Here is an 18,763-nt window from a genome sequence, read left to right as displayed (position 1 = left end):
CAGAGAATACACACTACAGTAACAGTAACAGTACAGTCTATATATATAACAAGTCTCTGTGGTCGTCTATTAAAAGTAGAAAGCGACGAATCCAGCGAAGCGCTGGCTGAGTCCTGAGTCCGAACTTCGAAGTCAGTGTCGTTGCTGTTATTGTCAAGTGGGGGCCGCACACGCACTGTCACTGACTCACTGTCACTCTGTCACTCTGTCACTCTGTCACTGGAGAGGAGAAGAGAGGAGGGGATCTGCTCATTTTCATTTTTTCATTTTTTCATTTTTCATTTTTCATTTTTCATTTTTCATTTTTCTTTATTAATATTTAATAATACTAAGGCTGAATGGGAAATACGGAAATTTTGGGTGAAGAAAACTGAAAAGTAGGATTAAATTTTCAAATGCCAGTAGTAATACACGCACGGGCCGGGGTGGGGTCACCTCATCATCATCATCTATTCATCTCATGTCATGTCTTGTGTGATCAAATCAAATCAAATAATCATGCTTGATTCTGACTACATATTTCTATGTGATTCTTCGTGGAATCTCTTCAGCTACAAATGTAGGGGCTTCATCTTCATCATGTATATCTTATCTTCTTCAATGTCCACGTCCGCTACTAGACCATACCCATGTTCATGTTCAATGATGTGATGTCAAGGTGGTGATATCCATAATCAAATTCGATTTTCAGGGTTTTTCCAATAAGTGTTCAATGAGTTATAGATTTCAAAGCTCTTTCAACGAATATCTAATGAGTTATACGATTCAGTCGCGTGTAAGTTCATTCAGCCAATTTACACACACCTCAACAACATTTTCAAGATAACATTTATATATATACCACTACAGAAAGTGGAACCCATGATGAAGACGAAGCCGGGATTTAACTTCCGGAAGAGGGGGAGCACAATGACCTTTTCTACACCTTGTCTTTACCCTTAAAAGATGTGGGTTAGTTTTTCCAAGTAAACAACTATTTGAATTATGACACTCGTTAGATCTAGAAAAATGATCCAAATATTTTTCAATCCCTCATTCTCAAAACTAATGGCCTTCTATAAATGAACTTTTGAAATTTTGGGTGGGCCATTAGCCCTAAGGGAGCTCATCCAATGGTGTGGGTCATTGCCAACTAAACCATCGTCTGAATTATAACACTACATGTGGCAAGTCCTATAATTTACTCGACTCTAAATAAATTCTAAAAAAATGATCCAACTACTTCTCAACCCTCTTTCTCAATAAATGATGGTTATGATAATCTTATTGGTACTTTTTACACTTTTCTCATTGAACTCTAAAATATGCACATAAAGTCCCACATCAATGATCTTCTTTTATTTATCACGTTTTTTTTCTTAACTATAAATATTTATTTACAACTATATAGTTAAAATTTTCGATAAAAAATTATTATATATAAATAGCATTTTGGCAAATTGAAATTGTGAATATTTAAAAAAAGAATAAGACAAAATATTAAAATACATAAATTATTGAATGTCCAGTACATCTTTTTTGGATGTTCAATGTCTACAAGAGAAATTATGAAGTAAGTGAAATGGGATCCATATAATTTAATAGAATTAATAACAATATTTTTATTAAAAAAGAAAGACTGAACAGAGAAGAAAGAACACGCTACGATACTATTATGGTCCATATATATATATAATATAATCCATTTGTCTTGTTACAAAAGGGTTAGGTTCTAGTCAAGACAGAAACTTGTTTGTTAGTTAATTAATTTATAATCAATTTATTTTTTTAATTATTTCTCTCAAAGCAGAAATGATTCGAACTGAACGACCCAAGTATTAATATTTATGAGTAAACACCAAGGCATTGAGCTGTAGAGTGTGTCTCAAGTCCTTCCCTCCATGGTACCACAGCTATTTAAGAAACATTCTTTTCTTTTCTTATTCTTTTTCTTATTATTAGTAGTAATTTCATGCAAAATCATTGTGTTTTATGGGTTAATTAAAAAATAAGTTGAAGTTAAGCATCACAAATCAGTTGTGTTTTTTTTTTTTTTTTATTAGATTTGATCCATCTGTTATTTTTATTCGTTAAGATTCGTCTATATTTTACCAACTTAATCATGCTCACTCATCGCATGGACTATCCAAATTATATGGATACCCACTTCTCCACATGATCTTCCAAGATTAATGGTTTGAATCGGGAATATTTGCTCCAAGAATTTGTGTTTTATTCACGTAAACCCTTCAATCATTGATTTTGATGTAATTTATATATATATATATATGCTATTTTGTATATTGTGTAGGTGTTAGTGATGGTATAAGCCTATGATTGAACTGATCATGTCATTATATTAAATTTTTTTTTTGGGTAACTCAGATTTTCATTGGATAGAAGAGTAGGAGTTACACATGGAATCTTGATGACAAAGATAAAGAAGCCAAGATTCAAATAACTATCAAACTTTCCGGCCTGTAGAGGACAAGGCTTTCTGAGCTAGGGAATGAACTATTCTATTAGCATCCCTACTACAATAAGAAAAGGTTAACGATAAGAAATCCCTAGAGATAAACTTGATTTCCTCAATCAGGTGTTGGATCTCCAGCGTGGGAACAACTTCGGGAGCAGCTAGCAGATTCATAAATTCAGAAGCTGTTGATAGCTTGATTCCACTTCACAGTGCTAAAATCCCTGTTGAGCTGCATATGATAGCCCTTCATTCATTATATTAAATTACATCCTATGATTCATAAGTTTCAATATATATTTACCTTCACTGATTAGTAGGCCTACAATAGGGTTGGGTTTTTCAAAATCTTGACTCTAACCTTAAATACTTTAAGTTGATCTAACATTAATATTTGACTTTAATCTTAGAGTCAGGTCAGGCTAGGTTAAATACTTAACATTGACTTTGATTTTGACAATAACTCTAAGTCTAACAACAAAAATTATTAAATAATTAATACATAAGGTAAAAATGACCTACAAAGTGGTAGGAGGACTAAGCCAGGTCTGATAGGTTGGCCCTGGTCAAACACTCAACCTTAATCTTATCGTCACTAGTTAGAACCACTCAAGTGTGGCCTTAATCCACTGCTTTAGGCTCAAAACAGGCCGGACAAAGTGATTTAACCTTCAACCATGAATGAGGAAAATTGGATCTAGATTATTATCGAATTTAATTTTACTTTGGGCTTAGGGTTTAAAGAATTCATCAATCAAAAGGTAAAAACTATTAGATTCTCTCTTGACCATCGACAATTCGACTTGGGACTTTCGGTGCTTACGAAAAGACACATAAGAGCCACGTAAAACTATTCTCTTAGGTTACAATAATTAGCATCATATGACGTGGTCAACATCAAATTGTCAAAAGACAGGTCCCAATTTTACATCAAAGGTAACTTAACCAATCAGTCTCTCTATTTTTATATTCTTTCAATTCCTTCTTTTTTTGGTAGGTCTCTTCTTTCTTTTCAGATCATATTAGCATAGGAAGCTAGATGAGTGAGAAGATTAGAGAACATGATATTGTAAATTCATTGTTATAATATGATATGTACCATCTTGTTTGATCTTGATTTTACATTATTCATAAAAAAAAAATAGATGAACTTTGAAATGTGGGTTCTGCTAATAAAGATTAATACTTCATAATATAAAGTTCAACGATGAAGTCTTTTACGTATATATATTAGTCATCGTTGCCTCTTATATAAAGCTATTAATTATCAATAAATAGATAAATTGGATAATCAAGAGACAAAAATAACAAACTAATAATTCAAGATCCATAGAAAATGCGAAAAACGTATAAATCTACACAATAATATCATAACATCATAACAATCATTTTTCATATTCTTAAATCTTTTTCTTGACTTTACTGTATTGAATCGACTCAAATGGAATCACAAAGTCAAGACATGCATAGAAACCTAAATTAATTTTTTTTTTTTTTTTTTTTTTTTTTTTTTTTTTTTTTTTTTTTTTTTTTTTTTTTTGGGGATGGGTGGGGTTTTTTTGGGGGGCCGGCCCCCGGGCGGGGGCGCCCCCGGGTGGGGGGGGGGGGGGGGGGGGGGGCGGGGGGGGGGGGGGGGGGGGGCCCGCGCGGCGTCCCACCCATTTAATGGCCGGAAAAAAAAAGAAAAAAAAAACTTTCAATTATATATAAGTCAACACTTGTTGTTATAAGGGTGTTTACTGTTAAATAAGGCATTATAAAAAAAAAATTTAAAATCTGTTAACTAAAGGGATAATTCCATTTTATTTATTGAGCTATTACTTATTTGAAATATAAATAATTTTATATACTTATAGCCAATGAAAGTACTTTTATTTTATTTTAAAGAAAACATTTACTTTCACATTAGAAGTCTCAATCAACCAACAATAAAGCTTCTTTTTCAAGAGATTATGATCATAAAATGATAGTGAAGGAAAAGCTTTAAAGGACATTTCTTTCCCTTCATCCTTTACCCTAATTATGAAGCTTTTGCCTGGTTCATACATACTTGCTTGTCTCCTTGAAAAATGAATAATTTAAACTATATTTCCATTAGTGGAATAGCTAATCACTTTCCTTTTTCTTTTATTGTGCATCACTTAACTTCAATGTGAGATAATTAATGTGTTTCATTTTCTTGTCTATCTTTATGTCTACTTTTCAAGATTCCCCAAAAGGGAGAACAAGGTGAAATTGAATTCTCCCCATATATAGAATTCATCCATTTCTTAAATTAAAAGGGTTCATGAAAATGTTGATCCAGACTTATCTACGAAGAAATTTTAATAATTCTTTACGAGTTAGATTTACTATCATTCTACCATATATTTAGAAGGACCCACATTTGTCTAGTTTGTCAATATTCAGAAGTGGACATTCCTTCTAAGTGTATTATAGAAGTTTGTGAGAAAAACACTATCAATCATTTTGTCTGTCCAGTGTTTATTTGACGAGATTAAATTTTTTAACTCCCCGTAATATATATCAATTTTTTCTAGTCATTCACATTGAGTAAAACTAATATGTTAAATTAATATAGAATTTCTAAAACCGGTTGAGTTGGGTATGAAAAGAAGGGAGGGGGGGGTTTAATTCAATGTTGAGCCCCTTAATCAAACAATTATATTATAGCTAGCCAGTCTTTTAATATATGATTATGAATCCAGCTTTAACTTTTTCATTAGAAAAAAAAAGGCTAACAAATTGATGGGCGTTTACCTTAAGCTACCATATTATCATGAGTTGGAAAAATGTTTCAATCGATGTGAATGTGATTTGTGATTTGTGATTTTGATGGAAATTAAGTTTCTATATGCAATAACTAATAAGGACGTACTTGTACAGTTAATACACAGCGAAGCAACAATGATGACAGCGTAAAAGAAACTCATTACATATCTTCTTAAAATCAAAATTATTATATTGAAAAATGAACCGGAATCTCAATTAAGTTTGGACCAAGTTTAGCCGAGTCACCAACCAAATGCTGAGCTATTGAACCGTCAGATGGTGTGGTGAATCTTCACAGTGAAAATGCAGTGAAGGGAACGGATGCTAAATCTAATTCATCCTGTAGATACCCATTGTACGTCTGAGATTCAGTTAAAGTCTGCCTGGGCCCATCAAGGAAGTGGGCTCAGGTGTTATAGGACCCCAAGCCCCAAAGCTGTATCACATGAGCCCAAGTAGCTAGGGCTTTAGCTATGGTTGTGACTGGTCTAGTTTTTAAGTGGGCTTGGGCTTTTGGGGTTTTCAACTCGTTGAAGTAACTTGGGCTGCAACTGGACCAACGCAACATGGAGTGAACATGGGCCTACACCCAGCCCAGCCGTGTGGGGTTTTGACGGATTTGTTTGGGCTGAAATATTGGGCTTGTATTGGCTCCCCTTAGTTAATGATACATTTGATAACCCACCAAATGTTTTTGCTTTAGAAAACATCAAATATACTTTTGATTGTTTTTGAAAACAGAAATACTTTCAAAGGCGTCTGATAAAACTTGTTTTTGAAACAGAAAAAAAACCCAGCATCAATAGGTGTTTTATACTAATAGCTAGAGATAGAGAAAATAAATAATAGAGACCGCTTTCACGAAGATAGGGACTAAAGTTTCACTGGAGATAGAAAAGATGAAAAACTTTGGTCACTAGAAATAAGATGAATAACCGAACTATCTAGGATTGAAGTAGCGAAGTGGAAGAATTTATATTGTAATATAAGAGGTTTTTAGCAGGGTTCTTATATCTTTCAAATCCATTTTGCCCAATTGTTGCTTAGAGTAAGGAACACAATAATGTTTTTTGAAGCAAAAAAATTCTTAAGTTTTAATTCATGCTGCAAAAATCACTAAAAATAAATAATTATTTCTTTTTGAATATGAGATTCATTCAAGCTAGCTTATGCATACTTTAATTATAAGCAGAACATCACATTAGTCTGAGAGAATTCAAATTGTAGTCTCTTATATGAAAGTGTTAGATTTTTTAACAACTGAGCCACCTTGAGAATTAAAACAAATGGAAAGTTCTATGAGACGGTTTTTAGGGGCCTTTTTTTCTTTTCTTGTTCTTGATCTTGATAGTCTGTTTTGTTTTGGGTGAGTTGTCAAACTGTCCTAAGAGAGTCCTTACCAGTCAGAGTCTTGGCTTGAGTTGGTTCTCTTGCACTTGTTCTTGTTCTTGTTGTTGTTCTTCTTCTTCTCTCTGAGCTGAGCTTATTCTATTCTGGTTGTTATCTCTTTCTGTGGGAATTCAATTCAATTCTCAGCAAGTGATGGAGACATCAGGAGGAGCTTCGCTGCCTTCAGGGCCGGATGGAACAAAGAGGAGAGTGAGCTACTTCTACGAACCGTCGATAGGGAACTACTATTACGGTAAGGGCCACCCGATGAGGCCCCACAGGATCCGAATGGCCCACAATCTCATCACCCATTACTCTCTCCACCGTCTGATGGAGATCTGCCCTCCCTACCCCGCCGGCCCCGAAGATCTCGGACGTTTTCACTCCGACGACTACGTCGAATTTCTCTCCTCCGTCACACCTGAGACCCTTCGCAACCACACCCATGCACGCAAACTCAAGCGTTTCAATGTTGATACCGACTGCCCTGTCTTCGACGGTCTCTTCTCCTTCTGCCAATCCTCCGCCGGCGGTTCCATTGGCGCCGCCGTCAAGCTCAACAGCGGCGACGCTGACATTGCCCTCAACTGGGCTGGTGGATTGCATCATGCCAAGAAGAACGAGGCTTCTGGGTTCTGCTATGTCAACGACATCGTGCTTGGCATTCTTGAGCTTCTTAAGGTCCACGGGGTAAACCCATATGCCCCTCCTCAACCTATTGTCTTTACCCTTTTCTTTCTTTCTTTCTTTCTTATGATCATCATTCATATGCTCTTTGGTTATTATCATCTGAGGCTCTAAACTTGTAATCTTGATATCTGATCAAGTGTTATATCGGTCGTTCTTGTTAGTTTTGGTGTTGAAGAGAAAGTTTGAATTCTATTTATCGAAAAAAAAAGAAAGATTGTCATTCTTGCTCACTTTTTCTTTCTCTCCTAAAACTTGGGTTTATGAGTTTCTTAAGTTTAAAAGTGAATGACCTATACTGTTGCCTTCAACAGCGTGTGTTGTATGTAGATATTGACATTCATCATGGAGACGGAGTTGAGGAGGCATTTTACACAACAGACAGAGTCATGACTGTATCTTTCCATAAATTTGGGGATTTTTTTCCTGGAACAGGGCGTCTGGAAGACATAGGAATTGGGATGGGCAAGTACTATGCTCTTAATGTCCCTCTAAACGAAGGAATGGATGATGATAGTTTCCGGGGCATGTTTCGGCCTATCATTCGCAAAGTCATGGAGATTTATCAGCCTGATGCAGTAGTTCTCCAATGTGGGGCTGATTCCTTATCAGGGGACAGGTTGGGGTGCTTCAATTTGTCAGTGAAGGGCCATGCTGACTGCCTCCGTTTCCTTAGATCCTTCAATGTTCCCTTGATGGTCTTGGGTGGGGGAGGCTATACTCTCCATAATGTTGCTCGTTGCTGGTGCTATGAGGTCATTTACATTTATCTCCAGCTAATGAATGACTTCTCCATTTACTCACAATGTGGTTTGAGATCTTTTGGACTCAAGATTTTGATTTGTTCGTGTCACAGACAGCTGTTGCTGTTGGAGTTGAACCTGAAAATAAACTGCCTTATAATGATTACTACGAATACTTTGGCCCTGATTATGTTCTTCATGTCGAGCCAAGCAACTTGGAGAATCAAAACTCACAAATAGATTTGGAGAATATGAGGTAAGCTTGCCAGTAGTTTCACCAAGATTTCTTGATCATGCTATAGCTAGCTCTAGAGACATTCTCTCATAAAAGCTAACACCTATTTGTTTTGTAGTCAATGCTGATCTCTTGTGATTGAATTGTTGAACTTTATAACAAAATTCTAAGGAAGAGTTAATTTTCTGATATCTAGTTGACTAAGCAAATTTTTATTTTTTTGGGTGACTAAAGTAAAGGCTAAGCAAATTAGGTTACTAATACACTTGATCAAGGAATCAATGCTGTGTTGAAGACTGCTGCGTCATTATCCAAACTCAGAGAGCAGAGGAAACATACTTTCATAGCCAGAATTGTTGATCAATTTATTTTCTGATATGGATATTCTTCAGCATTCCTTGCATGAGAATTTATACATTTGATTATGAGTTATTTTAGAGTGTGGGCAACTAGCTTGTTAGTGTTTATTTCTTAGAGATCAACAAGAGCCTGAAAGTCACCTTTCTTTAATGTTTGTCAAGCATTACTCCAGTGGCCTTATTTAACTCTCAAGCACCTTTTAAAAATCATTCTGAAGTGCTTTCTACAAGAGACATCAAATGACCATGCTAATGCTATATTCTATTGATTCCAACACTGGAGAAAGGTAGACATTGGATGTATCTTGGTGGCAGCATGCTGTATTCAAGAACTATTTAAACCAAAAGATGCAACCCACACCCCCCCCCCCCCCCAATTTTTTTTTACCCCTGATGGTATGTTCTAAAGCAAAAAATTTTGTTTTTAACACTGGGAAACTCTTGTTGCTCTCTTGTTTACATCCTCAACTGGAGATGCATCTCTTTTGAACCTGCTGTTGAGTTATATTTTCAAATTGTTGCATTACTAGTTGAAATGGGCTCATTGTCATCTGAGTAAAGATGAAAAAGTTAGTTATTTTACTTCTGTGGGGGAATGGTGAAACACCGAAACCTGTTTCCCCCCCCCCCCCCCTTTCCTTAAGAATGCTTCAGAATTATTGGTGATAAGGATTGGAACCAGGTTCATCATGCTCAAATTTTTCTCCTTTATTTATGACAGAACCCTGGTGCCTGAAAATAATTACTGTATAGTGTCTCCTTACTAACAATTTCAACACTTCATATCAGTCTCATTGTTATCAAAGAGCCAAGAAAAGGCCTAAATGTATTCTAGGAGAATTGGTGAGGAAAGATATGCATGGTTTAGGCCTTGTAAAGAGTATGGCTTTGAATAGAGCTTCAAGAAGGGAAAGATCCAAGTTGAAGTTGAGACTTGAGATAGATCCCAACTCCCAAGCTAACAGATCAAACTTCAGTCATAAAAAGTTTGCCTGGTGGAAACCAGGTGTGTGAATGGTTGAATTGGCCTACCTGGTCTATAAGATTTGATTTGGAGTCTATCTAGACTGTCCTGTCTTATGCCATATACAGAGCTGCCTTGTGGCAGAATCAGGTGTTCCATGGAGAGTTCATACTCTACAAGGGACCTTGTAAAAGTAAATTTTCTAACAGGAAATCCTATATTATTACTTAAATAGCTGATGTGCTTCTCCAGGAATGTGCTGTTGGAGCAACTTTCAAGAATGACGCACACTCCTAGCGTACAATTTCAGGCGCGCCCACCTGACACCCAAGTTCAAGAGGAGGTATTTTACATTAGCAAACTCATCAAATGTTTCTTTCTTTCCTCCATATATATATATATTTTTTTATTTTTATTTTTTATTTTTTTTGACTAGAGGAACTGGTTGGTTATAGGGTGAGGAGGACATGGATCGGAGACCAAGACCTCACATGTGGGGTGGTGAAGATAGTGGGTCTGAATCAGAGGAGGATGAAAAGCCTTAACATGACAACTTCAATCTCTCGCAGGCATCAGCAACTCTAATATAGTGAAATCAGTCTCTGGAGGATATCGGCACAAGGTATAATGTTGAAGATTCAACTGCATGTATAGAAGGTTGCTCCATTCATCTTTTGTCAGGTCTGAGGTAGACCTTCTGAAAAAGTATTTTCTTCTTCCCCCATTTGTTTGTCCTCCATGTAACTCTTTGTCCATGGAACATGGGCATAGGAAGCCTAGAGATTGCATTTTAAGAGTTGTAGAAAACTGGAGTTGAAAATTGAACTGCTTGTGTTCTTTGTAAAACTAGAAAATACCTATGGTGAACTGCTTGAACCTAGCAGCATTCTGTGTAGAAGAAGAACTCACAGCATCCCCTATCCCCTGGTACATTTGAAAGATATGATTGGTTATTGATTTCCCAATTTTTCATTCTTTCATCTAAAATCATTCTCTGATTTTCAATCCAGAGTAATTAAGAAAAAATAAAACAGGAAACAGAAGTCGAAGAAGAACATTAATCCTCCATCTCCTGAAAGGTTGAAGCTTAATTGATCCTCGTTCTAGTGTCTCCATTTGCATCTTATTTTTGAAGTAATATGCTTGCACAAGGTGTAAGGTGTAGTCTTTCACAGTCACCTTACTGGCTTCTCAATGACTTCTGGTGTTAGAGGTACAGTTCTCTTTCTTCCCTCCTGCCCTTTCGGGAATGATGTAGAGTTTATTGATGGTTACAAATCTACAGATCATCCTTGAAAACATTCCTTGAACTGCTGTTGTCCTAGGGGCCTTTCGCTTTTATGGTATCCATAATATATATCCATTATTATGATGCATGGCAGAAACTTGTTGAGAAAGGGTTTTTCCCTTTACATTTTGTTTATAGGAATGAGAAATTAAGTGCACTGACTTGCAGCAATGAGGAGGCCTTTTTACTTTTATATTTCCGAAGGTTGGAAAATTTCCTTTTGTCCCCCATTGAGAGTTTCAACAACCATTAGTGTGTGGTCTCAGTCCCACCAATCCCTTAATTCTTAGAAGAAAATAAGAAGAAAAATAATTTTAGTACAATGCTTTCATTGAATATGAGCTTTATTTGAAAATCCATATAATTATATTACACTGTAGTGGAAATCAATGTGGTTTTGTTTTTTGTTTTTTGTTTTTTTTTTTTTCCGGCAAATCAATGCTCCTACTGTTTAAAGTGAAGCAATTCATCTTTATCACGATGCCCATTTTGATGGAATTAGAGATAAAGAAGCAAGATTTCAGGAGGTAATTCATTCACAAACTTTTTTAATCCAAGTCTTCATCAAATTTTAAATGCACACGGGTTGCTGGTACTCTTTTAAATCCAAAACTAATTCTAAAATATAAAATTTTAAAAATATAATTATCATTCAATTTAGTTTCTATAAATGAGGATTATGTCATCTTTTTGATTTGTTAATATAAATGAGGAGCAAAATATACATTACATTTTCAATGTTAATTGTCACTTAACATCCTTAGAGTAATAAATAAATAAATAAAGTGGGTCCCTTGCCCTTTAATTCTTCTATTTTGATATTCTCTAAATTGCAAATTCATAAGTGCACTTAGGTCTTTCGCTTTCTTTGTTCAGTTCTTGAAACGCTAGGTACCCCGGAAGCAACTGTAACCGTTCAGCCTCGTCAGCAGCTGCCAATTTCTCGAGAGCCCTCTCGTAGCTGCTCCTGGCTCTACTAGTATTACCCAACTCTCCATCTTTTATCTCAAATTTAACTTTTTTAATCCAAAATCCAGTTCTGGAATGATACTGAGGCACAAACCTTCTGAAAATGGCTTCAGCTCGCTTGATTTCTCTGTAGCGAAGCTCGAATTCAATGTACGAGACCCAATTTGTCTTCTGTTCAGGCAAGCACCGTATCCACTGCTCGAAGATCTGTCGTGCCCCCACTACATTACCCAGCATCTCCTCCATGAGTATGTACTCGTACCAGAGCTGATCGACGTTAGGGAGAAGAGCGACGGCTCGGTTCCAAACGTTCCTGGCATGATTGATGAACAGTTTGTTCTTCATCTCCATTTCGGCATATTTCAACCAAAGAGTGGGGTTTTGAGAATCCACTTCCAGCGCCCGTTCCCAGATCGATCGGGCACGGCCAAAATCCTTCTGGGATGTCCTCCCATTGGGCGTATTTAATCCACGTGCGAAAGTCCGAGCTGGAGCTCCGAAGTAGCTCTTCGAACTCTTTGCGCTTGCACAGACGATAATCCTCGTCTTCATCTGATGAGTCGGTGATTTTTAAGTGTTGCAGTTGACGAACTTGTTCCGCAGTAATCTGTTTTGGAGATGGAGTTGTATTCTTCACCTTCGTCATGGGTTGATGGAAATCTTTTACTGTTTTAAGAAATACCGAAGAGGACGACGACTCTGATGCTTTTGCCGCAGACTTAACCATGACGTTAATGAATAACAGGAACCTGAAGACGACGACGATTCTTTCAAATCAAAGGAAAAATAACCCTGAAAGATAACACGAAAAATATCAGAAGCTCAAGACGAAGAGCAATGAATGAGAAAGGGGAAGGATACTCAAGATTTTATAGAAAAATTCCTGGTGAACTGAAATCCCATGCCAAGTCTTACTCGAATTCCAATTTCCAATCAAAGTCTAACTCTAAGTCTCTAACTAACTCGAATTGCATTCAAAAGTTAAATCAATCCTGGGGAAATCTTGTGTTAGTGTATAACAACTCTAACTTCGAATGCAATTCGAAGTTAAATTGGCATGCGATTAGGAGTAGAGGATCACGATCCTACGGGCTACGAGTACCCAACAAAAAAAAATGTTAATAAAACCTACTCATTAAGCCCAGCCCAAACCTGGCCCAGGCCCAACTTTTCAACCTTAAGATTGGGTTTGGGATTACAAGATAAGTAACACTTAGCCCTTGGTCCAACTTGACCCAACAATATCCAAGCCTAGTTGTTGACTTGTTGGTTGAAATGGAGTCCATATCCTCTCCACCCTCATACAGTCACACTCATAACGAAGGTGGTGAAATTGCTCAATGAAATGGTTACACTTATGTAAGTGAGTAAGAAATAAATCAAACTCAAAATGCAAATAAATTAAAAAATTACGCCCACCGTGGGGCTCGAACCCACGACCACAAGGTTAAGAGCCTTGCGCTCTACCAACTGAGCTAGACGGGCTGATTATACAATATTAAATTACAGTTAATCCTCATTAGACAACTTAAAAGAATTTTGTTAGTGCAAGTTTGTTCGACTGATAAAACCCATACTTTTTAATGAAGAGGTTGAAGTCGTGAGTTTAAAGTTTGCAGAAAGCATAAAAATCTAGTGAAAATTATTTTTATCTTTTTTAAATATTCAACTTGCTTACATCAACATTTAACTATGATTTCTTAATGATAGGAACTTTTTTTTTTTTTCTTTCTTCATCTTATATAAGGTTTGTTAGTAAATTAAATATTTAAGCGGGTGATATTAATCTTAAGGAATAACTAAGGGAGTGGTATTGAAAGTTTCTCAATGAAAATAATAGCAAACCACAAATTAATGAGGATCCATACGATAGACGCCTCTATATCCTTGGTTTGAAAATGGTGATGATCATTGATTTATCTATGCTATGCTTTTCAACCTTTACCTTCATAACGTGTATGAGACTTTGAGTTGAAAGGAATCTTTTCAAGCTTGCATGGCCTTTAGCAGCATAGAAAGGGAAAGAAAAGAAAACCAAAAAGAGAAAAAGGGGGAAAAAGAAAATATCGAATTTCGTCCAACCCCTCATGGATCATGGAGTCATGAAGTCATGGGTGGTGGGGTTAAAAGTCAACATCTTCTTAGCATCAGACGGGAATAATCGACTTTAATCGATCCGACGGTCAATATCGAAAAAGAGAGCTTTTCAGTGAACCCGTGAATTCCACTGGAGTAAATCAGTCATTTTATATTATTAAAAAAGAAAAATGAAAAGGATACATCAGTAAATTATTAATAATCAAATCCTCAGAAACGGCCAAAACCTTGAAAATTAGAAAAATAAAAGGAGCTTTTAGAAAATACGAAAAGGACCGCCGACGTACCACGCTTTTCCCGGGCTCCATACTTTTTGGCGCGAAAGATCTTTAGATTCGAAATTCACCGTCTCCACTTCCCGCCAAAGGAATTCGAATCGGGGCAGTTCGGTCAGGGTTTTGGGCAGTCCGGGCAGTTCGGTCAGGGTGAGAAGAAAGAACTTTGGAAAGTTGTGATTAGCCCCTTTTCGAGAACTGGGAGAGAAAGAAAGAAAGAAAGAAAGATTGAAGGAATCTCATACTCTTCTTCTACTTAGGATTCCTTACAAACCCATGTGTGGATGTCTACGGCCACAACCAACCCAATACATTGGATTCCTCCTTGGAGACTTTTTATAGATGAAATGTCATTATACAACTTAACCTATACAATCTACTTTCTTTTCCTTTCTTGAATGTTTTCTATTATCAACCCTTATCCTCTCTTCTCTTTTTCTTCTCCTTTCCTTTCTTGTTAGAAATTTGAATTCTAACCCGGATTTGGATTCCAACATTCAATTGGATCGAACCCATTTCATGACAGTTGAAATTAATCTGAAAACATACAAGACTACCCAGAACCCAAAAAATCACGCGAAGATGCTTTGTTTGAAAGAGGAAAGCGGGACTAAAATCAATTATGGTGAATTTTAAATTAAGATACCCAATGCGATTCCAACACGTACGAATGTTGTCGATACCAATACTAAGCTTGCCTTTTTAGTTTGAGTTCCTTTTTTTATTAAATCAAAATGAAACATTCATGAGGTGAAGATGCCTTCTTTACTTGACTTTTATGTCACTTGTATGGGTGCTCTTCATGTGCCTATGAAATGGAAGGCATGTCTCCTCTAGAGAAGCCCATGTTCTTCACCAATCAAGCTACCTCTATTATTGATAAAATTATTAACCGTTGGACCAGGTCCATGGAACCCATGATGTGGTTTGTCTTAGTGTTAACAACACTATTAAATGACTGATGAAAGTGTTAGTTAATCCCTGGACAGAAATGTTTTTGTTCCCATCTCTAGAATAAAGAAAAAAAATTAAACACAATAGTTTCAGAACAAATCATGGAACCCAAACATGGTCTTTGTTTTCTTAAGTGAGACACTAACTAAAATTAAATGATTTAATAATTGTGTTTACCAGGGGTTAAGATCTAAATCTGTTATGGTCAAATCTTGAAATCAAAATCCCACGGATGACCCAGATCAAGCCGAAACAAATTTTTGCACATGAAAATTGAAGCAATCATGCATGGAGTGAGATTTGAGAATGCATCACTTTCTAGCTAAAGCTTTTATCATCTTTAGAGCTTAGATGACATCTCTCATTATATCCTCCTGATAAAGCTGCAGCTGACTATATTGGGTCCTACTAATTGGAGATTGAGGAGTTTCCAGCTTCATAACAAGTTTGGATTTTGATGGGTGTCTTCCACTAGATTGACTAGAGCAGCTAAGTACCAAAGATAAAAGCAACTTTTCTATTGTCTTTCTTCATTGCATTTGAGGTACTGTGGCTCCACCACAAGTCATCACACAGAGCCACCTACCAATGACAAGCTCATTCTAATTTAACTCTACACAGAGTTTTCAAACATTCTTGGAAGAGGACAAAGCCAAAGCCAGTCAGTGCTTCATAACCTATCTGTAAATGTACAGATGCCATTCAATGAACACTACTAGAGTACAGAGTCATCATCTTCTATATGCATTGCTTCCAGTACCACTAGAGAGGTCTGTGATATGTATACCCTACATCATCAATCTCAGAGAAATAATAGTGGATGAGGAGATTCTCTTTTCACTACTGGTAAAGAAAAGAGAAACCCAGTTTCTGGGTAAGCACAATTTTTCCCTTTTAGTAATTTATTATTCCTTTTATCAATCATTCTACAGTAACTTCAACTGGTTGGGAATGTGGAATCATATCTTCAACAGTAAGTAAGGTGCATTTAGGCAGGAAGAAGAAGAAGAATAAATTACAGAAACTCCTTCTGACAAAGTTTGAGAATCAAGTGATTACTTGAAACTTTAGGCATGTTCTTCATTTTTAAATCTATGCAATATATATGCTTCATTAAAGAGTGTTTACTTTAACATTAATTGTCGTAAACAAATCAATAGTGACATATTAAACTAAACTCAACTCAATTATCTAATTCCAGCCTGACACACTATCAACATGTCTTACATCAAGTTTACATCATCTGGGTGTGACTCCAATCCCTAGAAAACCTTGTTTATTGTAAAATAGGAACCTAGATTAGGTGAACTCCCCCTTATCAACTTAATTTTAACAGAAAAAAGGCTTTTAATCATAGCATATTAGGATATGCTGTTTACTGCATTATAAACAATTGGTTGATTAGTTCTATGAGATAAGCATAAACAGAGACACCAATCAACTTGAGAACTTATTACCTAATGGATTAATTAAACTAATCTCTTTAGAAGCAGTCACTAATCACTATCAATAAGGGTTTTATAAAAACTGGCAGACTTGAGTCTTTTCACCCACATTGGATTCCAATCTATCACTAGAGATAGAGATGGATTTGTCTTCTTTGATATACAGAAGCATTAGAAGAAAGAAATATGTCCAAATGCTTACAGAGAGTCCAAGGAGGTGCATGTCATGTGGGTGGGACACCACAAAAAGCATTAAGAGGTAAGAGCGATGGCAGAGAAGCATCCTTGCAGCATCTCAGCCCCTAAAGATTTATTCTTATGTGTTTGGAAACTTGTGGCTGCTAAGAATTTTAGATAAATTTGACTTCCTTTTGCCAACCCCATGGAAGGAGAGAGAGAGAGAGTCATAGTTATCTCAAAATTCAGTTTAAGGGATACTTGCTTCCACAGGAAAAAATTGAAAAGGGAAAATTTTGTGGTAAAGATGGAAAGATTTTTTGTTCTTTCGCGTGTGTCCGTGGAGAAATTTGAAGAAATACCGGATATGAATATGAATAAATTCCTCCCTGAACCCTCTTAAAATAAATTCAAACTTGATTCAAACATGGGTTTTGATAAAAACCCTAAGTCCATTCTTTACAACTAGCGTTTCACTGAACACCACCACACTTAAAGAAACGGTGGGAAAACAAAGAAGAAGAAGAAGATAACAGAACCAATAAGAAAGTTGATCAATAACCAAACTAAAATTCATTCTTCTTATAAAATTGTAAATTTTGTACATAAACTCTGCTCAAGAACAGAGAGAAGGGGTGAAAGAAAAAAAGAAGAAAAAAAAAAAAACAAAGAAAAAAGCTTGAACGCCCCCAACTCATTTAGCTCTCTCGACATGGCGAATGAAGACAGTTTCTAGGTCTGGGGGAGTAAAGAACTCCCTAACACCATTAAAATGACACCTTGTAGGTCTAGGCTTTCTTGGAGCAGGAGGGCATGGCAACTTCTCTGGTATTCTTGCTTCTTCTGAAGTTGGAGTCGTCGAACACTCATCTTCATTTTTGTCTCCTTCGTCCTTCTTGTTGGTTCTTATACTTCTCAACGGAGCTCTTAACGAAATTCCTGCGATTACCCACTTCTTGCCTTCTGATTCTAACCCTCCATCTACTTGAGGCTTCTGCGGAAAACCCATCTCCGAAGAAAAAAAGGGGGGAAAAAAGAGACTTCAGAAGGAGAAGAGCTGATCGATAAGGAGCAAGTAGGATTGGAGTAGGAGAAAGGGTTTTTTTTTTCTTCTTCTTTCTTTCTTTACTCTGCCCTTTTAAACGCCCTGAATCAATCAGAAAAGATAGGGAAGAAGAGAGATCAACAGAGACGGACGAGAAGAACAGAAGAATGAATGAAGAAAGGCAGAAAGGGAACCAAGAGAGGAATATATATTAGGAGCGAGAGAGAGAGAGAGAGGGCGCCGAGGGAAAAATCGAGGAAACGCGTGAGCCAGGCAAACACGACTCGGAGTCAATATAATAAATAAAAGAGGAATATAAAGACAGAGAAACCAAGAGAGAGAAAATTTCAAGAGCTACCCGTCAAGGGATTTATCTGACCGTGGGCAGCAGATTAAATTGACTTGATAAAGTTTTTTTGGCGCCAAAATTTGTTGTACGGCTGTCAACGGCTCTCTTTCCCCCTTCTTTTTTAACACTTCGACTTTCTAAGGTCCAAAATGGTTTAATTAATCGAACCGGGTCCCACCGGTCTAACCAAAGATGTCAAATCCTAATTGGAATCAAATAACTTGATCCGTTACAGCTTGAATTAATCTGTCCCCCAAAATGGATCAGCTCTCGATTTCATACCTAACGAGGAGTATGGGTCAACGTTTGAATAGGTTTTAGTGTGAGAATTGAAAAGTTGAAGACATTATCCAATAAAGATACAATAATTTGGATGAGTCAGGAATCAGAGATCACAAAGACGGCAAAGTGCGAGAGAGATACCGGAGAAAAGAGATTGCATATGTACTTGCGGACCCATGGTGTTGGAGAAGAACTACAATGGTGAGGATTGTGAGGTTTTTGTGTCGTCAAAGTCAATGAAGGTGAAGAACCAGCAGTGAAAGTTTCGATTTTTGCCAATA

General features: G+C 36.6%; 2 protein-coding genes and 1 non-coding gene across 3 annotated transcripts; 1 reads left to right on the top strand and 2 right to left on the bottom strand.

The window, feature by feature from the left end:
• The first annotated feature begins 6,766 nt into the window (after positions 1-6,766).
• HDA6 (histone deacetylase 6) lies at positions 6,767-10,146 on the top strand. The gene is made up of 5 exons (XM_089146976.1): positions 6,767-7,303; positions 7,615-8,055; positions 8,157-8,299; positions 9,854-9,944; positions 10,057-10,146. Exons 1-5 carry the CDS (start codon positions 6,767-6,769, stop codon positions 10,144-10,146), a joined length of 1,302 nt encoding a protein of 433 aa, XP_089003102.1.
• Positions 10,147-13,270: 3,124 nt separating this feature from the next.
• On the bottom strand, positions 13,271-13,343 carry TRNAK-CUU (transfer RNA lysine (anticodon CUU)). Its single transcript has one exon. It is a non-coding gene; the product is annotated as a tRNA-Lys (tRNA).
• A 3,411-nt stretch (positions 13,344-16,754) lies between these two features.
• LOC149020688 (cyclin-dependent protein kinase inhibitor SMR6-like) lies at positions 16,755-18,076 on the bottom strand. The gene has a single exon (XM_089146975.1). It carries the CDS (start codon positions 17,813-17,815, stop codon positions 17,501-17,503), a length of 315 nt encoding a protein of 104 aa, XP_089003101.1. The 5' UTR covers positions 17,816-18,076; the 3' UTR covers positions 16,755-17,500.
• Between the last annotated feature and the right edge of the window lie 687 nt (positions 18,077-18,763).

Source organism: Hakea prostrata, chromosome 3 (assembly GCF_041222555.1).
Source record: "Hakea prostrata isolate BN-2017 chromosome 3, UWA_Hpros_2, whole genome shotgun sequence".
NCBI lineage: Eukaryota > Viridiplantae > Streptophyta > Magnoliopsida > Proteales > Proteaceae > Hakea > Hakea prostrata.
The sequence above is the reverse complement of the archived record's forward strand: the minus strand, read 5'-3'. Positions and strand labels throughout refer to the sequence as shown.